Raw genomic sequence first — 27,231 nt, forward strand, 5'->3', positions numbered from 1 at the left:
CACGGGTAAGCTAGCACATTTAAGCAGGTGTCAGGCTCTAATCTTATCATTTTCACTCTGATGGATCCTACACATAGATATGCTGGAAAAAGATCATGGATTGAAAGAGGGCAGGTGAGATCCGCATTTTCCAGCAAGTCCTTCACTTAAATCATTATGCTGGTTGTTTGCTCTTCTCTGTCTAAAAAGACTAATTAAAGAGTCTTTGAAACGTGATTGTTTCCAATGAAAGCATCGACTCTCAGCGTGCTTACTTTGATTTTCCTTGTAATTTGGTTAGGTTTAGGCACAAAAATACACTGTCAAAGTTGTTGATTACCTGTATTACTCACAGACCCCCTAGAAGATGGCTAACATTATAATGTAAGCATAGGTCATAATAACAGCTTGCCAAAATGACAGACAGTACCTGGTTGTTTTCTGGGGAAGACAGTCTCTTTTGTTTCCTTAAAAAATATATATATTTTGACTGTTTCAGAAAGAAAAGTTGGAATTTTTAAACTATATTTCAGAGATTGGGGGAGGACTTTTTCTAGATTGTGCATTTTAAAACACAGCTCATGTACTACTTCTCATATCAATATCAAGTTCATGAAAAGGGCAAATAAAGCGCAGCTTATTTTAATATTGTTATTTTCCCATCTTTTAGACCACTGCCCCCTTACTTGGGAAGAAACAAGCAGTTCCTTTGTACGTCACATTACCAGAAAACTGTGTTACTCTGCCCCAGGTAAACAGAATACAAAGAGCTCAGTGTGTGACTTCTGACCAGGATTCAGTGTTTCACTGCTTCCTTGTCCTTTAAGAGTTCCTCTCCAAGTGGTTGACCTGGCAGTTGGCAGACATGTCCACCACCCATTACCACCACCACATGCTCAAAAACAGTGGCCTATCATGTGTGCAGAAAAACAATGCAACACAAAGCAACAACAGGCCTGGCAAAGTGGTGTTGGATAACATGTTTTTGTATTCTGTGAAAAGCTGATGCTGCAGTTTCGCTGCACAGTGACAAAAGGTGGAGGCCAAGAACCGAATGGTAGAGTTGAAACTGTGGGTGCGGTAGTAGACTGTGGATATTTTTCTCTGTATGTCCATCAGTCTGTGCCCCCCAAGCACATGAAGAAGGGAACTTTCCTATGACAATGGATGTTCCTCAGAAAACTCCAGACTGTCTGTGCATCATCTGGTTTGAGCTAATTTAATTGATCATTTGTTTTGGAATATGTACCACAAAAGCACAATACCATCTAACACTATAAGAGCCTCAAAGTGGTTCCTGCTATTAGCCGATGTGACTCGGGGGCACTATTTGAACATGAAGAGGAGAGAGGATTTGAGTTTTGATTAAAAATGTCTAAAGTGAAAAAAGGCTTTTGGAGGTCCAGCAGATCAATTTTGTCCTGGGGCGCTAGTGGCAGGTTTATCTTCTCCCCCCCCCCTTATGCTTAATGTGCCTTTGTATGTAGAAAAGCTACAACGACAGCCATGGGCACAGGTTTTGTTTGAGCACTGGGGGGTGAGTGTGGATTAAGCAGAAGGTCTCGAGGTCTTCCCCAAGGAATTACTGACACTTATTTTCCTTCTGGTGAATTTTAGACCTCTTCTGCCCCCGTTTCTGATAGAAATGTCTTTTTTTATATAGAAGAAAAAATGTTAAAATCAGTCATCAGGTGCCAATTCAACATGCCTGGAAGTTATGTTATTATTGGTGGGAACAAATGTGTGAGATGGGCGCCTGCATTCACCACTGACATCTGTACTATGATGTAGCAACCAGATCCCACAGACGAGACATAGAAGGAAAAAAAAACATATAAAGAATGTGAAGAGTGTAAGGGTGCAAAACAGAAAATATACACTCACCGAACACTTTGTTAGGTACACCTTGCTAGTACTGGGTTGGACTCCATTTTGCCTTCTATGTCTAGAAATCTATGTCAAGTCTTCTTGACATAGATTCAACAAGGTGCTGGAAACACTGCTCAGAGATTTTGGTCCATATCGATATGATAGCATCACTCAGTTGCTGCAGATTTGTTGGCTGTGCATCCATGATGCACATCTCTTCCATCACATCCCAAAGCTGCTCTACTGGATTGAGATCTGCTGACTCTGGAGACCAATGTAGTATACTGAATACATTTTCATGTTAAAAAAAAACAAATCAAAAAACAGTTTGATATGATTTGAGCGTGACTACCTGTACTAAGAAAATATCTAATCCTACACCGTTACAGCAACTAATTTAGTTACAACCCTCTCATTTTAAAGCAGTGTCCTCTCACTTCATTGTGAGAGGAGACATTGTGAGAGACATTGTTGCGCAGAGTACATGTTTTTACACTATCTGTAAACACCAGAGATGGATCTTCGGGGAAAATCCCACCCAACCACAGACGATCAGGAGTTTCTGAAATACCCAGACCAGCCCATGTGGCACCAACAACCATACCACTTAAAAAGTGGCTGCTGGGAAACCGATGTTCAGTTTTCAACTTCAGCAGGTCGCCCTGACTATGTCTACATGCCTAAATGCACCGAGTTGCTGTCATGTGAGTTTGCTGATTGGACATGTGGTTTAATATCCTGGCTGTATATTTAAGTCGTAGAGAATCATAAAGAACCATAAATCCAAAAGGACTTTTTTGACTAAAGCCATGTACACAGCGATGCAAAAACTTACCTAAAAGTAAAATAACTCTTTTATTGTGTCAGTAAAGAAATAAAATACATTTTGGGTTAAAAAAAAAACCCTCGGCTGTCCAGCCATTATTCTCCCATACAAATGAATGGACTTTACCTGTCTGCTCTACACCCTGCTCTCAGCCACCCGCCGTTGCCAAGGTTTCCGTGTACGCGCTGCCTGGGAGAGCGGAGCCGCGCGATTGTCATACAGTACTGCCAGACATGGCGGCGGAGCTACAACCCGAGTGGATTTCTTGTCTCCCGTCTTCCTGGAGTTATGGTGTTACTCGGGATGGACGTGTCTTCTTCGTTAAGTAAATATCCCTTCCAAAGGCAAACGCTTCAAGTCATTCTGCTCGTTTCTATTTCGAACAAAGTCACCGCTGGATTTGAACGCATATCTCGCTCTTTCTCTCTGTCTCTCCTTCTCAACAGCGAAGAAGCCAAGAGTACAACCTGGCTGCATCCAGTAAGTGGTGAGGCAGTTATAACCGGGCACAGGAAAACTCCAGGTAAAGATGTCACTGTCAAGTTTTTCTCTTATCTTGAACGCCTTTCGTGTTCGCCCCGGCAGTGTGTTGTTGTTGTGTTACCCAAAAGCGAACACTTCCCACGCTGTGCGTGTGTGTGAGAGAGAGAGGCTGTGATATCCACGCCGTGTTTCTTAACACACGAGTGGGTTTTTGTCGCTCGTGCTGTGAAAATTGAGCCCTCTCGTGCCCACCTCTGCCCAGCTAGTGCCACTTCCTTCGCTGCTGCCTCTCCCCAGGGTGGTCAGTCAGTGGAGTTGAAGAGTGGACACTAGCCAATATCGCCCGAGAACTAGTGAAGAGGTGACCTTTAGCCTAATAGCAACTAAAGCACGTAAACAAATGTAGGAAGTCGTTTTTTTGTTTTTGTTTTGGCTTTGAATAACCCAACGCATTATGTTGACCGTGCAGGGGAGTAAGATTAGTGCATTTAAGTGTTTTGACACAGGACCCTACTTAACAGTAAGCTCCTGTGTGACAGGTAAGCAGGAAAACTGTAGCAGATTGAAGTATAGCTCTGCTGAATTTCATCATTAATTTTTTTTGCAGTGAGCTTATATATATATATATATATATATATATATTCCTACAAAAAGCTTGACTTATCTTAGAGACATGGTACAATTAGCTGCTTAGTGCGCTTTTCTGGTGAGATTATGATGCAACTATATACAGCAGCAGCAAGCTCTTCTTTAACTTCAAGCACCCCCTCTCCTGTTAAGAGTGTCTGCTTCATCTGAATATGGCTGCAACCAATGAGTTTTTTTTTTTTTTAATAATGTGTGAGTTCATACATTTTCTTTTCTTTAAAAAATTGTATTCTATTAGTATCAAAAATTGAAAAATGTCCATCAGTATTTCACCACAGAGCTGAAGCCCAGAAGGCAGGCAGCTATTCTAAAAAAAATAATTACTAATATCATGATATAGCTCTGTTCTTTTCAGTTGCAATGATATGCTTTTATTAGCGTTGTGTAATAGTAAATGAGATATTTTTTTGTGGTTTCCGGGGGCAAAACCACAAAATTTGAATGTATTCTCAGTCAGTTTATTGACCAGATGACTGAACTGATTTATCAAGAAACTAAGTGACAAATTGAGCACAGGCGGAATAATTAGTTCCAACCCTAAAGGTGATGCATAAAGCTGGCAGAGGCAGCATATTTTTGGTGTCACTCACTAATTCATGTGAATGAAGAGGGGAGTAAACTCGCACTTTTTCTGGGCTCTCGTTCAGGGCACTAGAAAATCTAGCTTGTAATGAAGTACTTGGGCAAAAAGTAAAGTTTGTGCAGAAAATATGCAGTAGTGCGATGGATTAAGTAGAGGACTTTTACAAAGCAGAGCAGTTTTTGAATCCCATGTGAAGCTCAGCTTTGAGTGAGTTTTAGCTTTTGTGAAGCACGAGCAGATGCCTGCATTTGTCTGATGGGAGGGTGTTAGGAGGAGAGCTGCCAATTTTCATATTCTAATTTCATAGCAGTTTTATTTATTTATTCTTTGCCTCCTATTGCTTTTTTTCAAAACATATTTTTCAAATTTTTAAACATTTCTCCTTTTTAACAAACTGGAACTTTCGAAATTTGCTTGAAAATTTGAGAAACTCTAAATTTTCAAGGTGGTTGCCTAGTTTTGGGTAAGTGGGTCTTTCATGTCTGGCCAAAACACCTTTAACTTTCTGGGACAAACACTCATACATACATGCATGCTGGAGGTGTTGTGTAGCATCAGCTTCTACTACACTGGCTGCAGGTGGATTGCTGAGCGGGGCTTCATGGACTAGACTTGTTCTGGTGCTCACTCATGGAGCTTTAACCTCCTAGGACCTGGCATCTACATATGTGGACATCACATTTTGTGTTATTTAGACCAAAATACTCAATTTTACTCTGCAAGGGCCTGATATCCACTTAGGAGGACATTATACTGCCACTGTTCTATCGAAATTTTAAACGAATATCCTCATATGTGGCTCTCATTTTTCTTAGAAACAAAAATAAGGTTAAAAAAAATCTGGTAATTCTTTGTTTTTTACATTCATCGAGTGCCAATATGCCCAAATATCAAAGAGAAATTAAAAATGCATGCTTTGGAAGAGTTCGGGTCTTAAGAGGTTAAAGACCATTCACGAGAAGTATTTGCAGTCTGGCAGCACAAGTCGTCCCATCAGGAAATGTCTTTTTCATGGTGGTGTGTGCTCGGTCTGCATCTTTATGAATGTCAGGACCCAAGAGGCCCAACAGAACCCCAACAGAACATAGCATCGTAATGACATGATCAATGTTATTTGCTTCACCTCTCAGTGATTTTTAATGTGGCTGATGGCTGCATGATTGTTCACATATTTGTCCACCTTTCCTTCTTTCACAGACTTACCCACCGGATGGGAGGAGGGATATACGTTTGAGGGAGCACGGTGCTTTATCAAGTGAGTTTCCCGCCTATTTTACCGCATGACACGCACACCCATCGCAACCTTAGGACCTCTGCATACAAACATGTCATCTAAATTCAAAACACTTCCCCGTTGCGCGCCACCGTGGTACCTCGATTACAAGCATAAATTAATTTATTTCCACTTAAGTCACCTCAGAGGAATGAAACGCTCCTCTCAATAGTCTGCAGCTCCTGAAAACACGCCTTGTGGTGGATGTGTCAATATAAAGAGGTTGTAAATTTGGAACCTTTACTCCCTTTTTGTGTGGCCTATCCCAAAAGTTAATGATTACACAGCTACATTGTGCAAATAACAGGCAGACATGGACACAGTGTGCTTGCTTTCCTCTTGCAAGCTGTTTGTATTTATTCAGACTTACCCTGCTCAAAGCTGAGTCTGCTTGGAAGAGTTGAGCCAAAGTATAATGCGTTCTCTTTTTCTGACAGTTATCCTCGCTGTTTGGGTTTATACGGCTCCTCACATTTCAGGATGACACTTGTCCCTAAATAGATGCTGGAGAATATTTCCGAAATACTACATGCCAGTCCACTCTGCTAAAGGAAACGTAAATGGCTTCTCATTCAAAGTCTCCTTCCAGTGATTTTTTTTGACATTTTTTTATTCCTACATCATATCTCAGGTATGCTAATTTCTTGTGGCTGTGTGGGCAGGGGAGAATGTCATATATCCTCTGTGTCCACTAAAACACTTTGTTCAGTTCGTGACCCTCTCCGTGTGAAGCCCAGGTTCTGCATGAATTACGTGAGCAGTCGGCCATAGTCTTTGAAATACAGTAAATTTCACATTTTGCTCTCTTCCCCCAGTAGCCTGATGTATGCGGCTAATCAAAAGAGATCACAAGTGCTGTCATTCATTGGGGTCTGATTCATCATCTGTCCTCCAAATCCAAGGGTATGAGGGGGGAAATATGTTGTTATTTTGCATGTTCTCTTGCAATTACGTTGCACGGCACGTATAGATGCGTAGTATGTGAACATCTCTGCCAAAGTACAAGAAGGCTTCTGAATGACTGAGGATATAGCATACGCGCCATATGAAAATAGGATATTATACCCTATTATTCTCATCGAATCCTCTCTCCTTTGACTTCCTCATGAATTTGAGGAGCTTCATGTGGCAGGCTGCCAGGCAGTCGGACTGAAAGGCAGTAATTTTATATTCCAGTGTTTTATCTCAGCTTCTCGGTGCAAAACAGACTTGAGGAAGACATTCATTAGATGATCACTGTGATTTTGGCACAGTCCAATGACATGGTAATGTTGCCTGTAAAACAACTCACAAACTAATCATCCTGCCCCCCCACAAAGCAGGCCATCTGCATTTTGTGAGAAAAAACACATTTGGTTTAAGCCGTAGGTTGAATTTTAGTCAAAACTGTGAAAAAGTAAAAGCATTTTAAATGATATCGTTGCCTTTTATCTCATATACTGGCATACTGGCGCTTCAGCAGGGTCAGAGTAAACAAAAATATGCGGATGGCTGATTCAACTGAGCTTGTCCTAAACTGAAGCGAAGCAAGTAAAATACACAGAGAAACGGGTTCAGCATACTGATTCTCCCTTCTGTTGACCTTCAATAGCAATTCCCTCTTTTTTAAAACAGTAATGAAAATCTAGTAACACGGAGCAATGTGACCAACATTTGACCGACACTTTCACCATCTTCCTTCTGTGTCCTCTTTTAGTAAGTAAACATTTACCCCGTCCTGTTTCTTGGGAACGACTTTGCTTCTTTTGTTGTTTTAACTTAGCAAGAGCTTTTAGAATTTGAGTCATGTCGTCAGAACTGCGAGTGTTTTAAAGATGGTGGCACATGCTGGAAAAATATTTGGTCAACTTAGGGCACAAGATCAGCGATCAAGACATCTTTAAGGTGTTTTTATGCTTTACGTTACGAGGTTGCGTAAAACCATGCCTGTTAATTTCATTGTGACTCATGTTTTGACATAGAGCTTTGTTGATAGCTTTATGTGATAACTGTCTTGGACGGTCCTTGAGGCATTTTGAGGCTTTGTGTGAGGTTGCCAGTAAAAGCCTCTCAAAGCTCTCCAGTACAATTAGCCCAGTGACAGCTGTTCTTACGTTTTACAGTAGGTTATTATTGCTTTGTCATCATTTTTGTATTAAATATCACAAGTTTGGAGATCCTTTTTTTTTATATTCAAGCAGTGGCTCTAAACACACACTTGTGTGAAATATAGACACGTTTATTGATCAATTTCTGTGGCTGTTTTGCTAGAAAGCGGAAAAAAAAAACCTTGTGCCAAAGGATCTGGCTTATTCACATGCTGGCTGTGTGGCTTGGCTGTTACCGTCGGGTTACACAGTGTGAGCATCAAGGAGCAGATTGTGCTGACGCAGGCTGTCCTCTGATGAGATGTGCTGGGAAGGATGAATTGCAGGTTGTTGGTCTGATAGTGTGGACTAGAGGCATGCTCCGTCCCAAGATTTGATTAGTTTGTGTCGCCGTGAGTTCTGAATGAGTGAAGGTCACTGGAGATGTTAATTGAATCAATCATAGCTTACTGCTCTCCTCAGACTCGCACCACTTTTCTGGATTGGTTTCTGGGTTGCCTGATGCAAAAATAGGATTTTTTTTTTCTTTTTTTTAACTTTGTGGTGTGTTCCAACTGGCAGGTGGTGGGTGCTCGCTACCCAAGTAACAGAGATCCTGGTGAGGTAGAAATCAGCAAGCTGTTAACTTGTTAATTTCATTCACAGGCAGTCAAAACAGTCAGTGCAGTGCAAGTGCTTTGCTTCCATGTCTGACAGGACTGCAGGCACTGAAAGTGTGCCGGTCCTTTTTGCTAAGATGCTTCAGTAAAAATGCCAGATGTACCTAAGTATGACTGCATCCAAATTTTTAAGTCAGGAGTTTTGGCCACCTCCACAGCTGTTGAACTTGGTAATAAATCAGAGAACACTTCAGCTATTCTCCTGACTTTACTCTGAGATGATAATCCACATATAAGAATAGTAGACACCTTAGAAGTTGGGTCCTATCTCTCATTAACTTAACCTCTATGCACTCCTGGATGCTGAAGATACATCTTTTACAAAAGTATATACAAGCACAAAAACTATATGCATTGCTCTGTGCAGACTACTGCAGGCAAAGTCAAGCATTTCTACTTTTATTTTAAGACATTTTCTCTCCCTCGTGTCTATGAGTAAATCCAGCAGCCACCCAAATCTGTTCAGCTTGTTATTATTTGTGATGAAACAGTATTTTATGAGACTGGTCCATCTGGCAGATTTGTTTTTTCATTTTATCTCCATAGCACATAATCCCAGATTCTAACTCAAGCCTCATTTTGAACAAGAAGTGGGCCTGGGATTTAGGCACTTTTTGCTGTGTTTTGTCACATTTTGCTAATGAGCATTCCAGACCTGTGAAAACCTCTCAGAAGTGTGTGTCAGGGCAACTTAGGTGAAGTGACTTTGAGTGAAGCAAAGGTGTCATAGCATTAATATATAGTAGGAAAGCGGTGACCCTAATTGTAAGTTTGCTGCCTCGTCGATGCTGTAAGTGTAAATATGTTTATGAAAGACAGGTGCAGAAGTCAGTTCCCAGTCTTTGTTTGCTATTCTTGTCTCATTAATTCTGTCTGGGAATGGAAAAAAAAACAAAAAAAACCCCGCAAACTGCTGAACTCAGGGATAATTGCGCTAGGTTTGTCAAAGAGACTGCTGTTATCTTGTTTTGAAGCCTAATGAGTGAGTAATAAGCAGTCTGCATGTGACCCTACAGTTTTGCTTGATGGCTGTCCAGTTAGTAATGCTTCATTTGACGACTTTTTGCAAGTGAGCTTTGAGGACAACTTACCGTTTCCAATAGCTTATCAGTGTGAAATGCAACATAAAATATACATATCGTGCTAGTCTGCTCTCCAACTACCATTTTCATTAGGCTATTCACTTCTGCTGCTGCATAATTCATCACTCAGAGCAGAAGAAAGCATGTCAATTAAAATGCCGTCAATTATGACAAAAATCTCCTCAGTGGATCTGTGTTTAGCTGTTGGCTTTCTCTGCTTTAAAAGCCCGTGTACTCACGTGTCAGGTTACTCCCAGACAAATATTCATTGGTGGTTAATGTCCATCAAAACTAAATAATGAAGTTCATATAATAATCTTTTTAATGACTGTGTTTTTTTTTTTAAATTGATAACCTAGATTCTGCTTATAATAGGTTTCCTGTTGGGATGCAGCAACATCGGTGTTTTAAATAACAATCTGACTGATTGCTGATGCAGTGTGGGGTTTTTTTGTTCTGCTTATTTGCTATGTTAATTATCTGTTCCATCTTTTGTGCAAGGGAGGGATCTTCATTCTTTACAAAAAAGCTTTTAGCTCTTTGACATTTGTATGGGGCAAATCTTGTGTGGTACAGCTGCTGGCATCTATAAATGTTATGTTATATGCTAATATGTTGATATCAGTTAGCATCGTTGATACTGGCCTATAATAAGTCAATATTTTTCATACTGACTCACATTAAATCTCTTGTTCAAAAGAAATACACTTTGAACCTAAAGAGGATGTTCTGTTTGAAATTATGTTAGTATACATCCAACTATCCTCCCTGCCTCCGGCTCGGCTGGTTATCCGGGTTCAGGTCACTGGGGCAGCAGTCTCAGCAGAGATGTCCAGGCCTCCCTCACCGACCACCTCCTCCAGCTCATCCCAGAGGACACTGACACATTCCCGAACAAGAGACAAAGTCTCTCCATTATGTTCTATCCTGGGGCCTCCTGCTGGTAGCGCATGCCTGAAAAAACGCTTTCTAGGAGGCATCCCAGTTAGATGCCTGAACCACATCAGCTGGCTCCTTTCCATGTGGAGGAGTAGAGGCTCCACTCTGAGCCCCTCCCAAATTATTGAGCTCTTCACCCTGTTTCTAAGGGAGAGTACAGCCACCCTTTGGAGGAAGCTCATTTCCATCGTTTGTATCCTTGATCTCATTCTTTCAGTCACTACCGAGAGTTCATGACCATAGATGAGGATAGAAATGTATGTTGTCTTACTCTTTATCACAACAGACCAGTATAGCGTCACAGGAGGATGCTGCACCAATCTGTCTGTCTGGAGGCCTACATGGTCCACCCTCCTTTGGGTGCACCACTTGCAGGAGTGGCCGTAGGGGTTCATCCCCAGTTGATGAGCTATTAGTATTTTTATATCTTAATTTTTATTTACCTCTGCATAGTTGCAGTGACTGTAGAAACAAGCTGTGAACACAACAGAAATATTACAACCTTTGAAGTTGGCAAGCTGGCTGAATGTCAGTGTCATCTAAGTAACAGTTATAGACATGTCTGACTAAAGTAATAACACCCAAACAGTTTTCGTGTCCTTGCAGGGTAAAAAAAAACTTAAGTAAACTTTTAGACTTAAAGTTGAGCTACTCCAGCAGCAGCAACCTTTCTCAGACATTTCCTGTAGCTGCTTATGAGACTTGCACAATGATGAGGAGGAATTTTGGATCTTTTCTTCCTACAAAACTGCCTCAGTTCATCAGTATTTCTGGGATGTCTTCATTCAACAGCCTTCTTCAGGTCATGCCACAGCATCCCAATTGGGCTAAGGTCAGTTTTGCAATACTAAAACAGGATTTTTCTTCATTTTTAACCATTCGTGTCACTGATTTGACTGTGTGCTTTGGGATTGTGATCTTACTGCATCTCCCAACCTCTCTTAAGCTGTAGGTCATGGACTGCTGCCCTGACAGTATCCTGAAAAGCTTACTGATACAATTTTATGGTATTGCTCTTTCAGTGACTCCAAGGTGTTGAGCAGTCCTTTGCCTCAGCTGAAACATACAGTGGATGAAAGTCAGAGCACTAATTGCAAATAATCAATGCAGAAGTCCTGGTAATTCGAATGGGTTCACAAACATTTTATTGCATTCGATGCATTCACCTTTACCAGTGTTTTTGGCTTGCCTTGTGTCTTTTAAAGTCTCATTTTCAGACAATGACATCTGGAGTTTCAGTAAACCCAGGCGTCTTATCAGCGATCATAAGATGGAGATTAAAAAGTCACAGCCCTCGAAGATGGGGTAGGGGAGTTTGTTTTTATTGACCAGAGTGAAAATGATTTTTTTAAAATTGAAGAATGACTTCACTCTATTTCTCATTTCTCATTTCTACCTGGGTTTGCTGCATCATTGTCAGTAGCTTTTCAAGAACTCAGAGTTGAGGTCCTAATCCTTCTGTGTAAGAACGATGGGAGTCCCTATGAACCCTCCTTAACTGTGAGAATGACAGTTATGGCAGACATTTAAAGACACTCCCTTCTCTCCAGGAAATAAACCATAGCTGTGAGCAAAGCCTTATATCAGCCCTGATTATGTAACCCTGAAAATCCAGTCATGGAAGTGGAGAGGAAGGCACAGAATCAAGCCCTTGGACTTGAAAATAAATAGATGCAAGTTAAGGTTGTATATTAAATTGTCTGATAACACCTACAGGTTATTTAAACCCTGACTTGTGAAAGCAAAGCTGTGATCAGTCATGCAGAGAAGGCTTTTTTTTACCATATGTGCCCTGGCTCGTAGTATATCAAGAGATTTATTATAGAGGGAACAAGTAAAGCCAGTTCCTTTCATTTGTATTGCAAGAGCTGTAGCTTGTTCCACAAGACATTGTATGAGAAGCAGGGTGCGCATAGGAAAGCCTGCCAGTCTGCCTCACAAAGACAGATGACCACAATCACATGTACAAGGTAATTCATTTCTGATTCTACTAACTTCCTCCTTGTACATTGTAGGAAATTTGAGCACTTGTTAAAAATTGAGGTGACACACAAACCTTTAAGCTGGGAGGCCACACAAGAAACTACTCAGTGATAAAGAATTGTGACAGTGCACAGAAAAATTAATTAGAAAGCCAGAAGAAGGGAGTTAATATTCAGAAACAAACTCCTGAGTTTCTGAGATTAAAGATGCAAATTTATGAAATAAAGCCACAAATTTACAAGAAAAAACATTCAAATTTTCTGACAGCTGAAACATACAGTGGATGAAAGTCAGAGCACTAATTGCAAATAATCAATGCAGAAGTCCTGGTAATTCGAATGGGTTCACAAACATTTTATTGCATTCGATGCATTCACCTTTACCAGTGTTTTTGGCTTGCCTTTTGTCTTTTAAAGTCTCATTTTCAGACAATGACATCTGGAGTTTCAGTAAACCCAGGCGTCTTATCAGCGATCATAAGATGGAGATTAAAAAGTCACAGCCCTCGAAGATGGGGTAGGGGGTGGGGGAGTTTGTTTTTATTGACCAGAGTGAAAATGATTTTTTTAAAATTGAAGAATGACTTCACTCTATTTCTCATTTCTCATTTCTACCTGGGTTTGCTGCATCATTGTCAGTAGCTTTTCAAGAACTCAGAGTTGAGGTCCTAATCCTTCTGTGTAAGAACGATGGGAGTCCCTATGAACCCTCCTTAACTGTGAGAATGACAGTTATGACAGACATTTAAAGACACTCCCTTCTCTCCAGGAAATAAACCATAGCTGTGAGCAAAGCCTTATATCAGCCCTGATTATGTAACCCTGAAAATCCAGTCATGGAAGTGGAGAGGAAGGCACAGAATCAAGCCCTTGGACTTGAAAATAAATAGATGCAAGTTAAGGTTGTATATTAAATTGTCTGATAACACCTACAGGTTATTTAAACCCTGACTTGTGAAAGCAAAGCTGTGATCAGTCATGCAGAGAAGGCTTTTTTTTACCATATGTGCCCTGGCTCGTAGTATATCAAGAGATTTATTATAGAGGGAACAAGTAAAGCCAGTTCCTTTCATTTGTATTGCAAGAGCTGTAGCTTGTTCCACAAGACATTGTATGAGAAACAGGGTGCGCATAGGAAAGCCTGCCAGTCTGCCTCACAAAGACAGATGACCACAATCACATGTACAAGGTAATTCATTTCTGATTCTACTAACTTCCTCCTTGTACATTGTAGGAAATTTGAGCACTTGTTAAAAATTGAGGTGACACACAAACCTTTAAGCTGGGAGGCCACACAAGAAACTACTCAGTGATAAAGAATTGTGACAGTGCACAGAAAAATTAATTAGAAAGCCAGAAGAAGGGAGTTAATATTCAGAAACAAACTCCTGAGTTTCTGAGATTAAAGATGCAAATTTATGAAATAAAGCCACAAATTTACAAGAAAAAACATTCAAATTTTCTGACATTTGTAAGGTTAGATCGACCTCATTACACCACAGATGCTAGTGGTAAACAGGGGATGCTGCATGCACACAACTGGATGATGTAGCGATATGCTTGCATGCTGTCCTTTGAGTTGTAGTCCCTCATCACAGGCTGTATAAAAGATGTATGAACCTTCTGGGTCTGAAAAGTGAACCCATGGAAAAACCTGCATTCTTCTTAAGGGACCAGTCGAGAGCAACTCCTGTGGTTATTTAGATGTCTGCGACTGTGAAAGCGCCTCTCAGCTCCCTCACTCCGTGACCACTGTAAACATTTTCCTCATGAATTTGTGCCTTTACTGGTTTCAGGTCATGTTAATAAAACCTTAAGTTAATTTTGCAGATTGTGGTCATTATTAAAATTAGAATTAGAAAACCACAAGTTGCCATCCAGTGAGTGAGCGGTTTCTCAGTCTGATCCAGCGCTCGCTCCTCGTGTCATATGTTAAAACAATGAGCTACTTCTGGGCAAACTCTCTTTACCAGGCTGACATCAGAAATGTATGAAAATGTTCTGCATGTGGACGCAGCAGGAAGAGATCAACGTCTGTGTGTATGGGGTTTATTTGTTTTATTTATTTATACACGGTGCACAGGTTAAGAGTCCTGCGTGTCTAAAAGCCAGCGTTGATTGATAGCTTAGATTGAATGCAAGTCTGTGGTGAATGACGGATGTCAAAACTGCTTTCCATGTGGAGTGGCCTGGAAAAAAAAAGCTTTGAAGTTCCTCTGTTTACCACTTTAAGACAAACTGATGTTAGTCACACGTGCATGTTTCAAGTTTCACCACAAAAAATCACACCCTTGGTTTTGAGGGTGTTCCAGTATCAGCAGCATTAGGTGGAACTGCCCGCTCCTTTCAGGAAGAGATCTATGAGCAACAGAGAGGAGCAGCAGGACAGAACATACAGCTCACGGTTGCAGATTACACAGAGGTGAATGAAATGCTGTGTCACTGCTCTGACCTTCTTTAGTACATTATGAAATTTTGTCCTTATTTTGGATTTGACTCAATTACAAACTTTGAGTCAAATGAAAACCAGATTTTAGTTTTCAGTCATAACATCAAAGCCTATTGGGTTATTGTTTGTAAGTTGGCCATTACACGTGACTAACTTTAAGAAAAGGCACACGGGACAATGTCTTATTCAAACTGCAAAGTGCTGAGAGAATATTTACTCATCCTCTTGGCAGGGGGAGGCTCTGATGTGTGTGACTGCTGACTCACTAACACTGTCTGTGCTCAGTACTCTTGCAGAGCACTTGTGTGTGTAATGTGATTTAAGAGGGAGACCAGACTGCTGTACATCATCCTGATCTCCACATCTATAACTCTCTGTTGTGTGGCTGGGTGCTGACTGGGAGACAGACAGTCAGCGAGGCGAGCTTTGAGCTGCTCGCACTGCTCTCACGCCTTTAAGTCTCGGTGGGGTCCTCACCATCTGGCTTCTATTGGGAGGGGTAAAGTGTGTATCTGTTTAGATGCTCTGCTTGTGAACATATGTGTAAGAGATGCTCTGATGTTGGTGGCTGCCCCAGGTGCTGATTAAGACAGTTTCTCAGTGTAAAGCCACATCAGACCAAGTTAGCCCTTTTGTAATGTGCATGTTGTTTACAAATTGTGTGCACAGAGATTGCTTCTCCTTTCATCCCATGAGGAAAAAATGGAGGACAAAAAATATGGGTGGGGTTTTAACATAATCATAACTCACCTTCTATGGCGTTTTAGGTGGGATATGGATGTGTTTGCACATATGACTTTGCTGTAGTCCACACAAGCCTTGCTGGTGATCAGATGTTGTGATTGTTTTATAGTTATTTCTGTAATTGAGCCCTTTCTGGTTAAATCTTACAAAATATATAAAGCAAATGTAGGCCCACACCTTTGGGTTAAGTAAGGGAGCATATAGATGACAGTAATTCTTTGGTCCTAAAGCCTCTTAGTTATGCGGCGTCTTTCATTTAATGCTGAGAGAGCTGTTGAACCTGATTAATCCCTGTATTAATCTGCAATGTTGATGTTGTGTCAGGTTGAATCCAGGGACATCTGCCTCCATGGAGGTCATGCTCTAGTCTGCTATTACCCCACAAATGCTTTGGATTACGTATGAAAACTTGGTATGCTGGCTGTGTTGTAGTTTTTCAGATTCTGATTTTCGAGGGATAATGCTTAAGTCTCATTCTGCATTCGCTTCACTATAGTCAATTTTCCTTGATTGCAATGTGTACATTACAGAGGGCTATGAAGTCTTAAGTCACAAGGACAATATAGAACATTTCAAATCCGTACAGGCTGCTTCTGAAAGGCCCGAGGAGATTTATAAAGCTTCTACTCATAGCTGTTTTCCAGGGTGCCCATGGTAAAGAAATCTGTGGAAATAAAGCAAGCTGATCGGTGAGTGATGAAGGGAAAAGCGACTTTTATTTGCAACTGGAATACTTTACTTTTTGCCCATGTTATCAATTCTCTGATCTATTAGTGGTGGATATCTCTTACGCTCTTAACATGTTACCGCTTCCATATCATACCCTGAAAAATCTTTTACTTTCCTTCCCCAGCTTTATCTTTCTCTCTCTGCCTCTCTTGTCTGTCTACCTCGGTCCAGTGGACAGTGCACGGCCCAGTTGTTTTCCAGATGGTCTGTGATGATTAGGGAGCTTTTGGAAGCCATCATTCTGCTCAAATGCTCTACAGCTGTGAGCTCTTGGAGCACCGTGTTAAAATGTCCACAGAGGACTCCGGACCACTAATACAGATAAATTAAACTTCTGAATTCGTCTTTAACAAATCCAAGCAGGCAGGGGGTTGCCTCTTTCTTTTTATTTTTTTAAATTGTCTTTTTTCTTCCACTTTATTTATAAAGCGGAACCAAATCTCTGTTTTCACAGTGAAGCCTTCGTGTGAAAAGGGTCCATTAAACTATTGGGCCATATTGTCATTTCACACATTTCCAGAGAGTTAAAATAAAAGGAAAAGTGGTAGAAATGAAACTTCAACACTGCTGTTAATACCTACTTGGTCCTATTGATACTGTGGCTTTGCTTTTTTGTCTGTCTCTCTCCTGGCAACAGTGTTTCCAACGCTGTCCCTCTGCAACCCCTACAGTCCCACAGTGGGCTTTCATAGGTACGCATTATTTAGGCTCTGCATCTTGCATGCTATTAGCAGGACATTGTTTCTCTTTGTGGCTCTCCCCTTAAGTTTTTAATCCTTTCACGGCTCTCATCTGTGTTTCTTAAGCTCAGCCACGGCACAGATGCTTTAGTCTCCCTACGATGTTAGCCTTTGATATCACTACCTCATTTGTACAGTGATAACCCTTACCTAATCTCTAGTAATTGTTTGTTCACTTCTAGAAGAGAGAGCTTGATGCTTAGCCTTTAGCCCATCTGCGTTGCTGGCATTTGTAAAAGCCCTTCATCTATATATAAAACGTACCTGTGCGAAGGGTTTCCATAGCTATTTTTGAGCATCGCCTCACTTCATTTTTTTAAAATGTATTTATTTTTTTTAACAAGCGCATCAGTCCCCCCCACCGTGTGCCAGTGTGCATGCATTTTAGCGCGAGGCCCATCGTGACTTGAGTGCACTGCTACTAGATGGGGCACTCACGGATATAAATAGTAGCAGTTTGTCACGACTTCTTCAGAGAGTAGAGATATGTAAAAACTTGTTGAAAATAAATCAGTATCTATATAGTATGCACAGCCAGTTACTTTCAGGGGATTTGGTTCACTTTATGTGGGACAGAGAGATGAGCACTGACAGTAGCAGTGATTGCATACAGTGCCTTTTGTTGCTCCTCTGTGGGCGAGTCGCTCCTCCCACACTCTGTCCTCAGCTGTCCCTGCCTAAACAAATATTTGAACTGTGTGCCAGGTCTGTCTTTGAATAATCTGTGCTGCTGTGATTGATTTGTTTGTATCGCATGCTGAATGGCATCACCTGAGTTACCACACGGGAGGAATTTGCCACAGTGAAACGACATATAAAAAAACAAACACACAAAACCCAGGGGAGGACAAACTGCTAAATGTGTATCCCTTGATCTAAATCTGTGCCATGGAAGCCTGCTGGGTTTCTGCATCCTGGAGTTTGAGCCGCCTGTTTGAGATCAGGTGATTCACAGTTAGCTAGAAAGAGATGCATGCCTGGGTACTGGACATAACCTTAACCCAAACTCTCACTTTGGATGTTCTTTTGAATTCAAGGTGGGTTTTTATTTTTTTGTTTTTTTAATAGAATGTCGGAAGGCATTTTGTTGAAGTTTCCTTTTAGTATGAGGGCTAGTCAAAAGTTGTACATGTGTCACTGTTAGTATGCATCTTAAACCCTAATGTGCCATGAAACATTTGCAAACCTCCCCTTTACATTAGGTTTACTGTTGTCTTTCAGCCTTTATAATACAGCAACAGCTCCAGCCATTTACTGCACTTTGCAGAAATGTGCCCTCGTACTCGGGATTGCATTACCAGTAGCAGTTGAAAAAGCTCCATATGTTACCTTTAGAGACTAGCTGCAATGAAATCAATCTTTTCCACCTTTTCATACGGCGTATCAGCTCCACACAGCCTGCTTTCAGTTTTGTTGGGAGGCTGTGTGTGAGAGATGAGGCCAGAGTGGTGTGAGCTGACAGGGGCTTCATAACTGTAGTAATGGCTGCACCTCATATTGATCCATCAGTCTAATCAGCTGTCAGCCCTCCGCAGTATGTTTCTGCAGCATTCAGCGACGAGTGCTTCCAGAAGTCGAGAGTCTGCTTTAAATATCAACGGTACTTGCTCAAGGATAAATGCAGCCTTCCCACATTTGTGCTGCAATTCACAAAGTGATGTGTGCAGGCATTCCTCCTCCTCCTCTGAATGAGAGGAAACCCACTGTTTTCCACTGTAAGACCCCTGCTGGTGGTGCAGATAAATGCACCTCTGCTTCTCATGTAAGGTGGCTGGATTTAGCCACCAGTTCAAATGAATCTTTTAGAGAATGCTTCAAAATGTCTCCCCGTGTGATGGCTTTATTACTGCCTGCCACTAGTCTGAGGGTCCTTACTGTGTGTATTCAACTGTGTGTTTGAAAAGGATGGGAAATTTAACCTGCGTAAATGTCAGAATGGTGAATAGATGGGCTATGATATCATTCTGATTATACAGTTAGTGCCACCACAAGGTAGATTTTGTCACCTCACATAATGTGCACTGTGCACATGTTGACGCATGCTGAGAGTGCAGAGTGTGATGATTAGAGCTGCTAGGGTTAGCTGATTGGTGAAAACTTAACATATTTTCAAGTGATTAACAGTTACAACTTTGACCGTTTCTCAGCTGTGTGAGTTAGTTTTACCTTAGAGTACAGTGAGCATATACAGTATGAGTGAGTGAGCTTGTATATGTGCAGATTACTTTACTTTTATCATTGATAGGAATTCAGAGCCCTGATAGACAGCATACAGATTTGCATGCAAACTGGTTTTTCAGGTTAGTTGCTGGTTGAGTAAATGCTTTCATGGTGTAAAAAAACAAAACAAACTATATTTTGCCTGCTAGTTAAAATTTGATTTGACATGATACACCAGCAATGAATCTCAGTTTGCTGTTTTCCATCCTACCAGTCTTAACAGTCAGAATAAAAAATGAGACATCATGTTTCCTTATCGACAGTCTGTGCCTTAAGCTTCGTGTCTAACTCTCGAGCAACTTTGTATTTTTGGTCCAAGTCAGACTTAATGAGTTCTGAGCGGTGAAGTGTTTGATAAATGTCTGAAAAATCCAAAACCTCCCTCCACATCTATAGCAGGTTTTCATGTAATGATTTAGAACTAGCTGTAAGTGGACTGCAAGCTGTTAGAGTTGCCACTCGTCCCGTTTGTTTTCATTGCTTATTTATGGAGGAGGGAGGCTCATTAGTCATTCGGTGTGACGGCGCAAATGTGTACACAAGAAGTTAGCTCTTTGCCAAGAACTAAAGCACAGTTGAAGATGGCTCACTGCCAAGCTTAAAATTGGCTTCACCCCTACCCACACTCAAAATGGCAATGTTCAAAAAATTCATGTTTATTCAGATTTAGAAACTTAGCCAGCACAATGCTTCAAAGACATTTCTTTGAAGCAGAAGCATTGTGTTGGCTAAGACTTGATTGTGGTTACATTCATCCAACTCAGTAATGTATTTACCTAAGTCATATCATTTTCACAGTTTACTAGTTAAAGACTAGTATGATAGTAATGTTGCCTGATCAGGTGCCTCCTGCATCTCTCTGTTATGTAGCTGGGTGGGATTCTTTGTGCTCTAAAGCTCTGGAAATGGTTATATTGGCCTCTGACAACCAATGGGCACATTTAACAGAGAGGCTTCATTAGGAGGTTGGAGAGCTGCTGGTAGAATAATTCCTGGGGTTAACAGCCAGGAGACCCTGGTTTAGCTTCATGCTGAGCCTTTTTCTTTCTTTTTACACTTTCCACTTGTTAGCTAGTTTAGGCACTAAAACCTATTTGGTTTGGGTTAAAACATACCTCTTTACAACAGTGGACACTTTGTGCCTAAATTAGCTAGCGGCTAGGGCTTTCTTTTGAGCACTCCTGGTGCCTCGTTGGGTTTGAAACTTCCACATTTGGATTGTTAGTACAACAGTGTTTTAAAATGTCTTTGACTGAATGTCAAAGCGTCTTTCCATAATAACAGAGAAACAGTCTGCTGTGACTCCAAAGCAGCATTTTAGTAAACTACAAAGAGTCATACAACTGAAATACTGTTTGTGTTGCTCACAGTTATGAGCTTCAGTGATACCCAAAGTGGCTCTGAATCAGAGGGTGATTTATGTTTTTCATGGAGACAGCTGTTTACCACAACTGCTTTTGTAAATTGCACATTGTATGATCTGATTGGATGGTGTGCTTTCTCTCAGCTGGTGTGATGCAATAGCTGGACAAAAGTACTGGTTCACCTACACATTACACCTGCTTGGCTGTGGAAACCCATGCCATGAAGCTCAGCGCACAGTTTTTGTGCTGATGTTAATGCAACATGAGCTTTGGAGCTCTGCAGATGTTGAGTCAGCCAAGCATCAGGGACTAAACGCACACTAGGATCATCAATTAATTCTCTTATTTACACACTAAACGCATCAACGCTTGGAGACCCCGCTCTGTAACTTTATGTGGTCTGCCGCTTTGTGGCTGAGTTACTGTGGTTCCTAAATGCTTCCATTTTGCAGTAAAACCACTTACAGTTGAATGGGAGGGAAGAAATTTCACAAACTGACTTGTTGCAGGAAGGGCATCATATTGCCGTAGCATTATTGAATTCAGTGAGCTCTTTAGAGCGACCCATTCTGTGTAGACTGCATAACCAGGTGCTTGAGTTGATACATCTGTGGCAATAAGACTGAACACATCTGAATATCTTTCTGGTTGAATCAGCTGGTAAATGAACTGAATCTTGGAAAGCTGGTTTCATTTAATTTAAGCAATTTTAAATGACTTCAAAGCGGCCTATACTGGCTTGTGACTTTCGTCTGACCAAACGTGCGATATCCACTCAGTACTAATGGTCATAATCCTGATGGCTCTGTATTTCATGCTTCATTTTATGTGTATGTGTGCTTATTGTATGCATTTCACGGTGTGCAATCACTGTGATTTAGCTGATGCTGTTTTGTGGCCAATCTTGCAGAAGAAGTTTTAGACTTTTAGATCAGAGGTCCCCAACCCCCGGGCCTCGGACCGGTACCGGTCTGTGAGTCGTTTGGTACCGGGCCGCGAGAGTTGAGGCTCAGGTGTGAAATGTATGGTTTTCAGGGTTTTTATCGGTTTTCAGCGTTATTTTGTTATCGTTTTTATCGTTAACTCGGTTTTCCTGGGTCTTTTCACGTGTGTTATGAATTAATCTTCTTTTTTTCGGTACCGGTACTAGTTTTATTTTGTTGTATTTATCCGCGACACCTTAAAGGCCGGTCCGTGAAAATATTGTCGGGCACAAACCGGTCCGTGGCGCAAAAAAGGTTGGAGACCGCTGTTTTAGATAATAACGCTATCGACACTATTTGACTTTCTCAGCATTTTTTTATTTGAGGGGAAAGGGCCCTTATTTGGGGTTTCTGGGTTAGATGAGACCCAGAAACTGATATTTGTGTCTCTTGGTTCAGCGTGATTCTTGTGGTCCCTGTTTATGTCAAACCTGGCTGTAGGCACTTTAGTGCTGTCCACACATATTGGTTCAAGCTTCCATCACCCTAAAAGCACAGGACTTTAACTCCTGCACGCTCTGTCTTTGTTTTTGAAGCATCAACTGATCTTTATGTAAAAGCCAGGGACCAATAATGATCCATAACCTTGTTGGCTATGCTGTCGGCGATGCTAGCAGAAGCATTCAGCTAATGAGATATCGATAGAGCCTTCTGCAAGGAAGGATAAGAGAGGTATGTGTGAATTAGGCCAGCTTTTCTCTCTTATACTCCCACGCATCATTGCAACACAGCAGACAATTTTAAAAACTGACAGAAGAAACCTTGGTGCATTTAGCTTTTGGGAATTGGCATCAATGAAAGAGCCTGTACATGTGAACCTTAGTTAACTTGACATGAAAAAAAAGAATAGCACCCAAAAGGGATATTTTACTTTACACAATCGTTCGTGTTTATGCTCTTTGATGGATTGTTAATGGATAGAAAAACCATGAATAGTAGCAGCTAAAAAGACCAGTCAGCAGAAACAATAATTCGATGATTTTTATATATTCTTTAATAGTTCTCACCTATATCAAAAGTGCAATTTACTCTTGTGATATGGGAGGTAACTGTGTGGGAGATATGAAATCACATGGATGTGCTAATTCAAACATTTTAGTACTGTGAGTGCTTTGCTGATCGACTGATTAGTCATGTCGTGCTCATGGTAGACCCATTAGTCCAGATTTCTCTAGTTTCCATTGTTCTTTTAACAGAACCTAACAGGTACTGCATAACGTTTCACTGCAGCTGAGTCGATGAAGGCTTGTGTGTAGGACATGTTCTGTTTTGTTTTACATAGAAAGTGTTTCAAGGTGCCTTAGACTGTAGATTTGGTACTTGGCTGTGTAATGGTTTTCTGATGTCTGTGAGCATATGTGAATTCCTCTTCCCTTGAATCAGATCTTGATTACCACCTTGGTTTATAGTTAGGCTTGTTTATAACTCTCCTGGGGAAATGAATCATGGTCTATCGGGAACAATTTTAGGTTCTGTCTGGAGAACTTATCAGCTCTCTGTCACAGTCTCGTCACGGTGAGGCTTACGCACTGTAAACTAATGGACACTTCTCAGACAGATGTTACCATGTCTCACTGTTAGATGCATTTTTTATTCGTGGTTGTCTAGATCTAGGTGTGTGGTGTTTTCATTCCTATTAGTAGTCCTATCAACTATGTTGATATGACTTTAAGTCAGTAATATGACAGGTTTAAGTATACTTTTGATGTGTGTGGGGTTTTTTTTTTGTTTGTTTGTTTGCTTTTTAACCCTGACATAAAATTTTTAAGATGGATACTGATATTTGATCGTTTTTAAAAATCTAATATATCAGCTGACATTTTTTCCCTTTCAGAACATCAACAGATTTCACCATTTGTTATATGTAGTCCCTACTAAGAAAATATGAAAATGCGGTTTAAAAATAGTCTTGTAGTGTTTAAAACAACAATTTGCCTGATACCCTGATTGCTGATATTGATATGTTTTTTTTCTTCTTTCTTTTTTTGTTGCTTTTTTCTATATTAAATTTTCTATATTAAAAATAGTTGTGTAGAAGTCATTCAGTTCTTTATTACACTGTCACCGAACACTAAACGAGCAGAAAATCGATGTGACACAACAGATAGCATCTGCAACTGACATTGATTAATGCCATTGTATTGCTATCATGCCGGTAATTGGCAACGAGGCTCAGCAAATATATTGGAAAATCACCACTATTCCCAAATGGATTTAACTACCTATTTGTGAATGTATGATTGCCTCAATGAGAAATATCCAACGTATTATCTCTGCTGGAAATATTTTATTGTAAAGGAACGAAATGGTGCAAGACCTGGTAGATTGTCAGGGATTTAGAAAAGGAGAAACCCTAGGAGCTTCAAGCCATGTGGTCTTTACATGCTTTCAGCCTGGTCACATGTTCACTGTCTCTGTTTCTGATGCCACATGTTAAGCCCCACCTGAGGCCAACATGTTTTATTCCTGCTGCTGAGGTGTGGTCAGAATAAGGTCTGACACTTTCTATGGTGGTTTAACCGGTCTGTAGTTTGTATGCGACTTACTGTTTTATTGTGGATGAGAGAGAGAGGGCAGCAGTTCAGTGTGGTTGATTTAAAACAAAGCATTTGTACTGATCTTCACCTCTGGTCAGACATAATGCCAGAGAGGCAAGCAGTCAAAAAATAGAAGCTTGCATCATTTGTCATGATGACAGGTGGAGTTCAGTGACCCCCCGCTGGACCCTGGAGCAGCACAGCTGATTCCCTCTGTATTGAGCAATTTGAAGTGATTTAGGCATGTGGAAAAGATAATGCCTCCAGCTTTACTTTCGGTTGTTAACAGATGACTGATAGATGACTTATGACTCAGTGGAGAGGGTGTAATGTTAAAACTGGCCTGCTGGCACCCAGGGATCCCCTACAAGCAGCTCGGAAAAAACCTGCTGGTTTTTTCTGGAATGGAATGGAGATAAATAAGAGAATTAATTGATGATCCTAATAGGGCGGAGCTCATGAAAGCAGTTTTTTGACTACTCAGGGGCTTCAAGAGCGTGCACTCCTGATTGTCTCAGTAACATGTGCTTGTTTTATTTTCCTCCAGCACAGCCATTAGCAGAACGAGCTGCACATCTACACGTGTGTGGGGGGTAGAGAGATGAAAGGCTCTTTGATCTAAATTATTTTGAGGTTTCATTATTTGACTGAAGTTATTTTAAAAAATTAAATGGGGGCTGTTCCTTTGATCAAGGTTTAGTTTCTGACATTGTCTGATTGAGTTTAAACATTTGTCTATTCTTTGATCTAAATAATATCTGTGCCTCTGTGGGAATAGAAAATCCATAAAGTTTGATTTTTTTTTTTTTTTTTTAAAAAGCAAAATAAAACTTTTGAAAGTAAAACTCAGAATCCCTGGTGGATTTTGTCTATATACACTTTGCTTTTGTTTGAATAAACAGTAGCATTTTTTATAGTACGTTTTGTGACATTAGCGTTGCATTTCTGCACAGTATAATGTCGTTTCTCATTAGGTCAGTATGCTTTGTCCTGCTGTCATATATATTTTTTGTCTTTGCCAAAAATAACCATGAAATACTGGATGAACGCAGCATTTTTCTGGATTTGTGATAGCATTGAATCTTGTTACTAAAAGTACACTGAAATACAGCAGTGTTGGGTTTTACTGCAGGGAAGATGTGGTTTACAAAAAGGAGAGGGAAAAAAGGCTCGTTTGTGCTTCGGATTTGTCTCCATCTATTTGTAAGGCTTCTCCTCCAAACACGGATGAGTCTTAACAGTCAAGCAGCTGTGCTCATAAATCGCCTTCATTGTGATCTCTTTGATGAATTTGAATAGATTTACTGGGATCATCCTGGCCTCCTACCATGTGCCGTTTATTGTTTACACCCGCATGCATCCCTTTGCTCTTCTTCAGAGACTGATTTTATTGTGTATCCCATTCCAGCTGCAGGGGTAGCGCGCTGTGCTGCTGAAAGTGACAAATTAGCATTGAGATTAGGACCAGATGTCAGCCTGCATGTTATAATTGTGCTCACTAATGGTGTAATTGGATATTTTATCCAGCAGAGGGCATCATAGTAGCTGAAATAAGGCCGGACCTGCAACTGCAGAGAAAGTGAGAGATCTTAGTCAGATTGTCAGTTTGAATTAAAATAGACTTTAGTTCCAGTTGTGTTTAAAATTAGGTGTTTTATCTCAGTGGTTTTTTTTAATTCTTTAAATGCTCTAGGGGAAACCTAGACATAACATGCTGTGTGAATCCCCCACATTTCCACTCCAAAGAAAGGCTTATTGAACAGTGCGAATCGATGTTTAGAGTGCCTCTTTGTTAGCTTCAGAGCTGAGCAGTGCTCTAAACAAATGACAAGTTGCTAACCTAAGCTCCAAAAAAGGGAAAGAAGCTATTCAACAAAGGGCTTCTCACTCCTGCTACGTGCTTGTAGGTTTGCTTATATTTTTAGTGCACTGCTTGCAAAGTGAGGTGGATGTGAGCTGGGGTTTAAAAACAAAAGATCTGCTGTCATCCAGTGGTGCAATCCAGAAGCTGCAGTCTCTTTGAGTGAATCAATCACAGAGCCCCCACCTCCTCTGGTACAATGTACACCCCTCCTATACAACCTGAAGGGAGGAGAGGGATGGAGATCTAGCACAAATGTAGAGAACAGGTTCATAACATCAGAGGCCTGTATTGTAGTTTATGTCTCATCATTCACCTGACGAGTGTAAGATCCCCTGTTCGATCTCTGGAGGAGACACAGACTTTGGTGGTTACGCCAGGGGGAAGAAAAAGAAAAAGAAAAAAGCTAAATCAAACATGTGGAGCTACCTGCTGAGAAGACCCCTTGTGAATATTGGTGCCCTGCAGGTAGCTTACTTTTATTTGGTGATGTAATTGCACAGCTTTGGTAGGCATTAATAATTTATGCCTTAAAGGTTCTTGAAGCAGGTTGCTTCAGCTTTTTGATGTATTTATTCTGACTTGATTCAAATTGCCCGGGTCTGGTTTTGTTTTTGTTTGTTTTTTGTTTTTTTTGGAAATGATGTGTAACATTTTGTTTTTGCCATTGGGAGGCAGTGTTGGATCTTAACATCTAGCAGCCCTGTGGTCACTGCTTCAATGTAGTTGTTATTATTGCCTTAAACTTTTCTTCATTATATATATAAAAACATGCCTCTGTTAGAATGTGTGTGCAGATTAATTAAGTTTTTTGTGCATGCTTGTGTTGTGTGTGTGTGTGTGTGTGTGTGTGTGTGTGTGTGTGCATGCTTGTGTTGTGAGTGTGTGTGTGTGTGTGTGTGTGTGTGTGTGTGTGTGTGTGTGTGTAGGATGACTCACAGCACTTCCTACTGTTGGTTTGCAACAGATTTTTTTTGTTGTTGTTGTTCTTTGCTTTTGTTTTCTCTCCCACCTTGGTTGTCTTTTTGTGCGCTTCTTGCATCACCAATCCATGTAAGTGGCACTTAGGAAGATGTTTCACTTAAAAACTAAAAAGCTCTGCTCTGCTGAGAGTAGGAGGATGACTGTGTGTTTTACCTTGAGGTGCTTACAGTTGAGTGTGGTGTCTAACTTGGAACATTCCTCCCTGCTGTT

The 27,231-nt window shown here is 40.8% G+C and overlaps 1 protein-coding gene across 2 annotated transcripts in view; it reads left to right on the plus strand.

Annotated features, from left to right (window-relative positions):
- Window positions 1-2,883: 2,883 nt before the first annotated feature.
- The window catches only part of LOC146628086 (pleckstrin homology domain-containing family A member 5-like), a 90,308-nt gene continuing 65,960 nt past the window's right edge, over window positions 2,884-27,231 (plus strand). For both annotated transcript variants that reach the window (XM_085359347.1, XM_085359346.1), the window contains exons 1-3: window positions 2,884-2,999; window positions 3,121-3,197; window positions 5,586-5,643. In XM_085359347.1, the coding sequence (XP_085215473.1) occupies window positions 2,908-2,999; window positions 3,121-3,197; window positions 5,586-5,643 (227 nt within the window). In that variant the 5' untranslated portion in view covers window positions 2,884-2,907. The remainder of the gene's footprint in view (window positions 3,000-3,120; window positions 3,198-5,585; window positions 5,644-27,231) is intronic.

The sequence above is a fragment of the Diplotaxodon limnothrissa genome, linkage group LG7 (assembly GCF_057381915.1).
Source record: "Diplotaxodon limnothrissa isolate DT_005_m linkage group LG7, D_limnothrissa_male_GT1.1, whole genome shotgun sequence".
NCBI lineage: Eukaryota > Metazoa > Chordata > Actinopteri > Cichliformes > Cichlidae > Diplotaxodon > Diplotaxodon limnothrissa.